A 9212-nucleotide genomic window follows, 5' to 3' on the forward strand; every position below is an offset into this window, starting at 1 on the left:
TTAAAAAAATAAATAAAAAGAGGCACCTAAGAACACAATTATAAATTAACCAGAAATAAAAAGTGAGCTTTCTTGGACAGAGTAACATCTGGCTATATATGACCTAATTTGAAGACAATAAGAAGCTATCCAATTTCAATAATCTAAAGTAAGTATGTAGAACCCATGGTGCAACCTTTAGCTGTGAACTCAAAGGGTGGAAGTTAAGAGTCCACTCAGGCAGAAGGATGCCTCTGAAGAAAGGCCTGATGATCTCCTTCCAAAAATTCAGCAACTGAAAACCCTATGGAGCAAAGTTCTACTCTGGGGTTTTCCATCAGTCAGGGTTAATTCTACCACAATTGGTTTTGGGTTAAAATATGTAGTTGCTACAACAAATAATAAAATTGGAGTCTGTATTATTTTTGTGGTTTGGGAAAGGAATGATAATTTCAATTCAAATACATTCTGAAAACAAAGACCAAACACCATTGCTATTGAGTCAGTTCTGACTTGTGGTGACTCTATGATTAAGGACAGCATAGAGGGACTTTCAGGAAGTCAACGACCTCATCTTTCTCCGGTGGGGAATTTAAGGTACGAACATTCCAGTTAACAGGTCAATGTATGTCGAGGGCTCCTTAAATACAAATCAAATTATCATTGAACTTCAAAAAAAGAACCTTGCTAGAAATACTAAGTCTTAAATTATTTCAATGCTATTTATTTCTTTTGTAAATTTTTAGAAGTATAAAGCCTTTCAAGTAGAAGTACCCAACCGCCGCAAATGACTTCAAACTAAAGAAGTATTCCATGGGAAAACAGGAATGACTTTTGGGTTCAGCAGTATGTGAATTTTTTTTTAAAAAGGGCGTTTTTTTAAAAGGTCATTTGGGGCAGACTCAATTGGTGCTGGAGTGGGAAAGTGAGGGCTGAAGACTTTAAACTTCCAGGTAATGGCTACTCCTGTGTCTGAACTCACGCATTTGCACCCAAGGATTCTTATTACACACCAAATATGAAATCGGCTTCAAGGGGGTCTGTGGGCCTTGGAAATACTACTCACTGTTAAGATAACAATAATCCTTCAGGAAATCTTCACTAAAATACCGCCCATTTTATCATAAAACGAAACCCACTGGCGAGCTGATTTTGACTCACAGGAACCCAATACGAGCACCAACACTATGGAGTAGATCCGCCCCATGGGGGTTCCAAGGTGGTCATCTTGCGCCTTCAGAGGTTCCAACTGCCCAACCGTTGGTTGGCAGTCTAGTAGCTCACTCGCTGCACCACCAGGGCCCTTCCTTTCATCACAGCATGCGTAAAACGTCACCAACCACTTAACCGCCCCTGAAAATGTTCCATCACTATGTTCCTAAGCCTGATGAAACTGAATCCGTCCACAAGACTATAAATCCTATCTGGCCCAAAGGCTCAAAATGCAAAATTAAATACCGAAAAACACATGGGCTCAAACATAAGGACAAGGGCGAGTGTTTTGTTCAGTGTAGTTCTGTTCTGTTGGACGTCGGTTCCCTGGGAGCCGCAGCCAACTCGAAGGCATCTAATAACAACGCAGACCTGCAAGCAGTTGAGCAGCAAGAGACAGGGAATTCGACTTCAGAGGATCGAGGCAATCCTCCCAATGGATTCCCTCAGGTCTTCACGAAACTTCTCAAATGTTTCCACACGAAGTGCTCTCCCTCGTTGGGGCGCTTATGAAAATGACTAAGAGAACACTGGAGAGAATCGTCGAAATCACACAAACGCGAAGTCCTTTACAACACCGTTTCGTTGCGTTTGGGATCCTAAGCATAAAACGAACATTGTTTTAAAAAGTGGAACCGGTACACCCACCTAGCCGTCTTTACTGGTTGCAAAGCCACCATTACTTATGGGCACACTATCATTCCGTTGCAAAGCCACCATTACTTATGGGCACACTATCATTCCGTTTTAATCACACGAACTTTCGTGTGTACTTCCACTCAAGCGAGTCCCAATGGCGGCCGAGGCGTACGTTAATCGGAGCTCTGCAGATTTTCCTGAGGTGGGAGAGGTTTCAGGGGAAGGATGCAATGCGGCTTCAGACACAAACGCTTAGGCCTGAAACAACAAGTTCTTAGGAGGGGGCAACTGACGGCGCGTCGGTGTCAGGCGCGCGAGACCTCGGGCAGCGGCGGCTCGGCAAACCCCCAGCCACAGGCCGCGGTCTCCGGCCCCCACGGCTCTACGGCGCCAGCCGGAACCGCCGTCCGCCCTCCATCCTCCCCCTCCTCCGCTCCCTCACCGTCTTCGCCGGCCGCCTCGCTAAGCTGCTGTATGTGGGCCTGAGCCAGGTCGCCGAGCTCCTCCACCCGCTTGACCACAGTGGAGTCTGCGGCCGCCATGGCCACAACGGAAGGGCGCGCCCCGGCCACGTGACCACACAGCCAACGGTCACCTGACCCTGGGCGGCCGGCCGGGCGTGAGGGCGGGGCCTGTTGGGCGGTTGGGCGGAGCCGCCGAGTCGGGAAGACGGCAAAGCTCGGGATGGCCAAAGTGGATCCGGAGTTATTTCCTGCTCCCGGCTTGCCGTCCCGCCCACCACCCAGAGCCGTTGGGAGGCCGTAGGGCCGGGGTATGTCGTTGGGACCCGCCTCTCTCCCGCCCGCGTCTGTAAACCAATGAGGAATCAGCCAGTTCCCACGCGGATCCAATGGGTAGCTAGCTCTTTTCGCGGGGCGCCAGGAAGAAAGCGCGGCAGCGATTGGCTGGCTCGAGGGCAGCGTGGCGTCGGCGCCCGTGCTTTTCTCTGTTGCTGCTGCTGCTGGTTGTTGGCAGGTCAGAGTGCGGCTGCGTGGAAAGGTCCTGCAAGGAGATTTCTGGCTTTGCCCTTGTGGTGAGGTGGTTGCTTAAAATGATCACAGAGAAACTGGAAGTCTGACGGCCTCTTTGTAGCATTCAATTCTTGGAGAGGTTATTCGTCTTCCAAAACGCTGTTGGAACTTTCCAAAGATTATTTGAGTGTCCCTTTCCCCAGTCTGAATTTTAGCAGCTGTTTGTTTTATCGCTGATGCCTGAGTTGGCTCCCATTTGCAGTACTTGTGCCGAAACTTTGCAGCTGCACAATTGTTTCTATTGCCATGTATCTTGAGAGCCCTCCCTTAAACGTTCCTAGTGCATGAAATTTGACCTTTCAAATGTGGGCTTCAAAGTTCTCAGCCATCGAGTCTAATTTGCATTTTGAATTTCCTGACTGCTTTCAAATGATCAAAACAAAACCTGGCGGTGCTGTTAGTTTGGCATCCTACGTCTTGATTGATCTCCATCCTGTATTCTTGATGGAAGATTTAACAATATTTAATACAAAATTCTAAAAAGGCAAGTGCGTGTGATGTGACTTATAAGAGACAGACAACAATAGTTTTCTGACATCTAAAACAGGAATCATAGGTTAATTATGTGTCTTCAGTGCCCAGTCTGTCTGCCACACAGTTCTCAGAAAATTGTAACTTTAAATATCTTACTGAACACATGCTATCATGTAGTGTTGATATTGCTGTCTTTATCATGAGGAAGCTAAAAGCCAAGAAGGTTGCATGATCAAGGTGACACCTGAGAATGCCCGGCCTCACTACATATATACCCTAAACAAAATTCCCAGTTCCAGTAAGTAGTAAATAATTGTGAACTTGAGGCAGGAAGAATACTTAACATGGAATTTCTGCTAAATTGATACTCTGATGTGTACATAGCCGTAGAAAAAGAAGATCTGAGACCATGTAGACCAGATGAAACGCGATAAAACTATTGACCCTTACAAATCTTAGACTAGAGGACTGTGATTTGCCCAACTCACTGACTGCCGACCAGTCAGTTCTGACTCAGTGATCCTCTAGGTAGAACTTGCTCTGTGAGTTTCGGGGACTGTAACTCTTTGAAGAAGTAGAAAGCCCCATCTTTCTCCCAGAGTGGCTGGTGGTTTCAAACTGCTGACCTTTTTATTAGTAGCTCAATGCCAAAACCATTATGTCACCAGGCCCCCTGTGACTTGCCAAAGATCGCACCAAAATCAGCCCTGTAAGTAGTCTCCTACTATAGAGGTAACAACAGCCAGCTCTCAGCAATATATACTAAAAAAAGTGCTTTAGGCCAGAGAACCCCTGCCCTGGAAAAGAAATATGAGCAGTTTTTCTCCATTTTGTAGTCAATTGTTTTTTACTTTAGGAAGCCAAATGAAAATAAAGTACTATTTAAAAAAATAAATTGGTAATGTCATTATCATTGTAACAAAAAAATATCTTCTGAAACAATTAGTTGATCCCATTCATGTTACTTCCTCCCATTTAGAGTTAACTAAGCAGAGATCAGGGTGCCTGGTTCTACAGTGGGTGAAGCACCAGGCTGTAACCAAGAGAGTGGTGGTTTAAACCTAAGAACTGCCCCATCGGAGGAAGCTGAAGCGATCTGCTTCCTTAGTGGTACATAGACTCAAAAGCCCAGGGAGCAGTTCTGCGTCTGAGTCACTTTGGATGGCATATCCACAGCAATGGGTGGTGGGTAAGCAGAGGTTCGTTTCTCAGGAAGTTTTAACTTGAGTGCCTCTGAATTAATAGAACTTATAACTTGTACCATTCATCGAGACCCTTTATTGCTTTATATTTTGCATGTGGGTCCTATTTCCTTATAGTTTTACCCACTCCAAGTAAATAGGGGTTGAATTTTTTTCTTTATTTTTAGTTATCACCAGTAACTCACTAATAGCTTACATAGTCTTGACGATTCATGGTGACCCATTGTATGTTAGAATAGAATTGTGTTACATAGGATTTTGAATAGCTGGTTTTCCAGAATTAGATTAGACCTTTTCCAAGGCACTACTAGGTGGACTTGAACCACCAACCTTTTAGTTTTCACAGCACCATGTAAATATTTGCACCACGCAGGGAATTCCTAACTTGCATATATTAATTAATGTGTTCTCTGGAGTCAATACGGACTCATAACTAGTGAGTAAGCCCTCTAACGCACTGCCATCTGGTGAATACCAACTGACAGTGGCCCTCTAAAGAGAAAAACATTTTTTTACTAGCTATCCTCTAGAACAGCTATTCTCAACCTTTGGGTCACGACCCCTTTGGGGTCAAATGACCCTTTCACAGGGGTCGCCTAAGACCATCAGAAAATACATTTCCAATGGTCTTAGGAACCAAGACACTGCTCCTCCGTCTCCAGGTGGGTCCACACACATACAGATATGCTCATATACGAGTACCCGGTGTGAAGACTTAGTACCCATGCTCCACCATGCTTCAAGACAAAATTTCATTTATTTGTAATTAGAAATAAATATTTCACAATATAGAATTACATATTGTTGTTGTGATTAATCACTATGCTTTGATTATGTTCAATTTGTAACAATGAAATTACGTCCTGCATATCAGATATTTACATGACGATTCATAACAGTAGCAAAATTACAGTTATGCCGAAGTAGCAACGAAAATAATTTTATGGTTGGGGGTCACCAGAACACGAGGAACTGTATGAAAGGGTCGTAGCATTAGGAAGGTTGAGGACCACTGCTCTATAGAGTTTCCATGACTGTAAAGGTTTACAGGAGGAGACAGCCTCATATTTCTCCCCTGGAATGGCTGGTGGGTTTGAATCACTGACCATTCGGTTAGCAGTCCTGTATTTTTCATTTAGTGGCTCATTATTGGGGAAACAACAAACAAATTCACTGCCTTTAAGTCCATTCCTATCAAAGGGATACTGCAGGACAGACTAGGCCTCCCACTGTGTATTTCCAAAACTAAATCTTTACAGGAGTAGGAAACTTCATTTTGCTCCTGATTTCATATTGCTGACTTTGCAGTTAGTAGACCAAGGAAGGCATCACCCACTCTTCCACCAGAGCTCCCCACTGTGCGGCTGAGGGTCCTCCACACTGCAACGGGTCCTCGGGAGCAATGGCTAGGTTTGTCGGGTGACAAATGCCTCGGTCCTAAGCTTCACGGGAGAAAGAATTCACGTTGGAAGCTTCGTTTGTGATCCAAGTGAGCTTTTATAAAGGAGAGAAGAAGTTTCAGGTGTTACACAGGCACTGTGAGGGCACTTCACACGCACGCGTGGAAACCTGAGGCCAGGGAGAACTGAAGCAACAACGGGGAGCAGCAGCTGGAAAACAGGGCAGTGGGCTGGCTCTTGCTTCTGACTTTCTCAGGCCCTCCGCTGGGGGGCGTGGTCAACGGTACTGGTTGACCCCATTAGCTGAATTAAGCTCACCTGGCCTAGATTGGGGCCCTCCCAAGAATACTGGTTTCCTGTCTCAAAGGTCTGGATTTGTGCATGCCCTCCAGTCTCTATGGCTGTCTGGGCTCACCCGAGTCTCTGCAGCAACCTCCATTAGGGGGCGCCTTGGCATAGAGAGGGACAACTCCCTATCAGGCTACCTAACACAACTTTGCGACTGTGGAGAATGATAAAGACAGACTCCTTATCCCTATGTCAGTAACAAGCGTAAGCGTATTTTCCAATGGATATAGATAATGGGGCTTACGTTCTTTCAAAAGGAATACATGTCATACAGCAAACATCACAGTCAGTGGGTAATATGATAAGCGGGTAACATAATAGTGAAATGACTCAGTGTCTTGACTTAGTGCCAGTTGACCTCGGTTGCCCCTGAGCGATCCCCAGGGGAGAAATCTGTGATTTTTATTAACAAGAGATGTCAGAAGAGGGTTTTCAAAAATGAGGACCTAATTCGGGGGTTTAAGTGGAGAGAAAATGTTTTGAGAATTATGTACAAATGCGCTTTACACAACTGATGTGTGTATGGATTGTGCTAAGAGTTGTATGAGCCCCTAATAAAATGTTTAAAAAAAAAAGAAGAGGGTTTTCTACGTTTTATGTTGGGTTGGGCTATAGAACCTGATTGTTCTTATCTACAGATAACCTCCAGACACAAGGAATGGCCAGATGCAGGTATGAGACATGTTTTATTGTAGCTCCTTTATTATGAGTCCTTTATGGAGGGCAATTGGAAGGATTGCACTCAGTCATGAGAATATGTATTAAGATTATCTATATCTCATTACTGTGAGGGTCTTCCCCCACCAGAGGTGGCCTTCCAGTAATTTTGAGCATAGAGGATTTTGCTGTATTACATTCTCATCTAGTCCCTCTGTTTACCACACCCCACTATTGGGTTGCATGCTGTGATAAGCACTGAGGATATGACAGTAAATAAACATCATCCCCGTCCTCTTATACCATATTATCTAATGGTGGGAAATTGAGACACAATAAAACAAAATCCACTGATACGGAGTCAATTCTCATTGGGTTTTCAAGGCTGTGTGTTTTACAGAAGACTACCACATTTTTCTCCTACATAGTGGCTGGTAGGTTTGACCCCTGAATTTTAAGTTAATAGTCAAGGGCTTAATCACTACCCAACCAGGGCCCCTATAATCACAAATGAATGCATAGTCTTTTAATTAGGGAAGGTCCTATGAAGGTAAGGTAGAATATGGTTTGGTTTGAGGCGTCACGAAAGGTTTGCCTTGAGGAGATGATACTTCCACCCAGATCATGAGTAGAAGTTAGGAATGGGAAATACCATACCAGCCAGGAGAGAAACCGCACCGTAATTTGAACAGAGAAGCATTGAGGTGCGGAATTACTAACAAAATGAAATGTGTGTGAATTGTTGGATGGAAAAGCAGTTGGCTCTGTAAACTTTCACCCACATCTCAAACCTGGAAAAAAAATTGATTCTTTCATCAACTTTCACCCCAATCACAGTAAAACGTTTCAAAAAAAAGCAATGAATTATTTTCCAGACAGGAAATTGGAATAACCAGTGGGTTGGCAGGCAAGAAGTTAAGTAAACGCTGACGAATAGAGGAAGAGCAAGTTTACAGGGCAGCCACTCCCCCTGGAGCTGAGATTCAGGCCTTGTTGGGGGCATGTGACTCTAAAATTGCTAGAGGTGTTGGCAGGGGGGACCACAGGCTGCTGAGTGTGGCTGGCTGACCTACCCGTCAAGAGTCTGCTGCCAAAGAACCAGAGCAAGGCCACTTGTGCCAGCAAAGATGTTTTTCCTTTTGCAGTGGTTCATAAAACAGGGTCAGTGAACATGAGGGGAACCCTCAATGAAATGGATGGAGAAATCTTGTGAACATCCCTGTTTTGAACAGTTTTGCTGGCATTTAGTCCACATATCACTATATCAAGAAGACTTGTACAGTCATGACCCCAATCAACTTTAAAACACTTTCTTTTCATGGTTAAATCACTTTTTAAATGGGTTATGTAATCACCATCAGTTCTCATGATCCCTGCTCGCTCCCACATGATCCCCCTTCCCCCTCACCCTGTCTACCACCTCCATCCCTTCTAGACCTTTGCAGCAATTCTTATCTCTATGCATCTACTTCTGCGCTCCACAAACTGGAAAACCCAACAGAAACAATGAAGTGGTAAGGATAAAATAATAACAATACAAAGATAAAAATACAACTAGTGAGTAAATAAGAAAAGAAAAAAACACCCCGCAAATATTTAAAAGGCCAGGGAAGAACCTTTTCGCATGGAACTAGCAAGAAATACTTAACCTTAGAAAAATTTCAAGTTGTGTCAAGAGGGAGATCAATAATTATAATGATCTCTAACTGATAATAAAGCTGTTTATGACCCTTGCCTATGGCTAGTGGGGATATGCCAGCAGCTTAACATGACTAGATAGATAAACTCTAGAAATGGATGGTGGGCCCCCGCTGAACTCTAGCCCCCCTCCAAGGACTGTTCATTCTGATAACATGGCCCTGCTCGATACTTTCACGAACTGACCACTGAAGAAACGGTACTACCACAAAGTGGTGAAGGAAGCAGGTGGTGCCTGGCTCTCACTCAGAATAGTGTCTGAGGTCCTAAAGGCTTCTTATAGAAATCTAACAAGCAATCATCTAAGTAAGGAACCAACTAGGTCCACGTGAAAAAGAACAGCGCTTGCGTGATTCAAAGATGAATATTGTGGGTTTGAGTGAATGAAGACCACCACAATGTCCAAGTCGAATTAAGTGAAGTCTTCATTATAGCAAGCTGGCCTGGACTGCAGAGGGATGATCCACCATGCTGCAGTCCTGAGATTTCTTTGCTCAAGACTTTTCTAATATTCAAGAAACAAGTCGGGTGTGACAGAAAGCAGAAAAAGCAAGTTAAAAATTCATATATTA

General features: G+C 44.2%; 1 protein-coding gene across 1 annotated transcript in view; it reads right to left on the bottom strand.

The window, feature by feature from the left end:
• Window positions 1–2372, bottom strand: part of RIMOC1 (RAB7A interacting MON1-CCZ1 complex subunit 1) — a 22397-nt gene extending 20025 nt beyond the window's left edge. Inside the window, exon 1 of the mRNA XM_004716941.2 lies at window positions 2273–2372. Coding sequence (XP_004716998.1) covers window positions 2273–2372 — 100 coding nt within the window. The remainder of the gene's footprint in view (window positions 1–2272) is intronic.
• Window positions 2373–9212: the final 6840 nt, after the last annotated feature.

The sequence above is a fragment of the Echinops telfairi genome, unplaced genomic scaffold (genome assembly GCF_000313985.2).
Source record: "Echinops telfairi isolate 266 unplaced genomic scaffold, ASM31398v2 ScPeMD7_7469;HRSCAF=8507_1, whole genome shotgun sequence".
In the NCBI taxonomy this organism is placed as follows: Eukaryota; Metazoa; Chordata; class Mammalia; order Afrosoricida; family Tenrecidae; genus Echinops; species Echinops telfairi.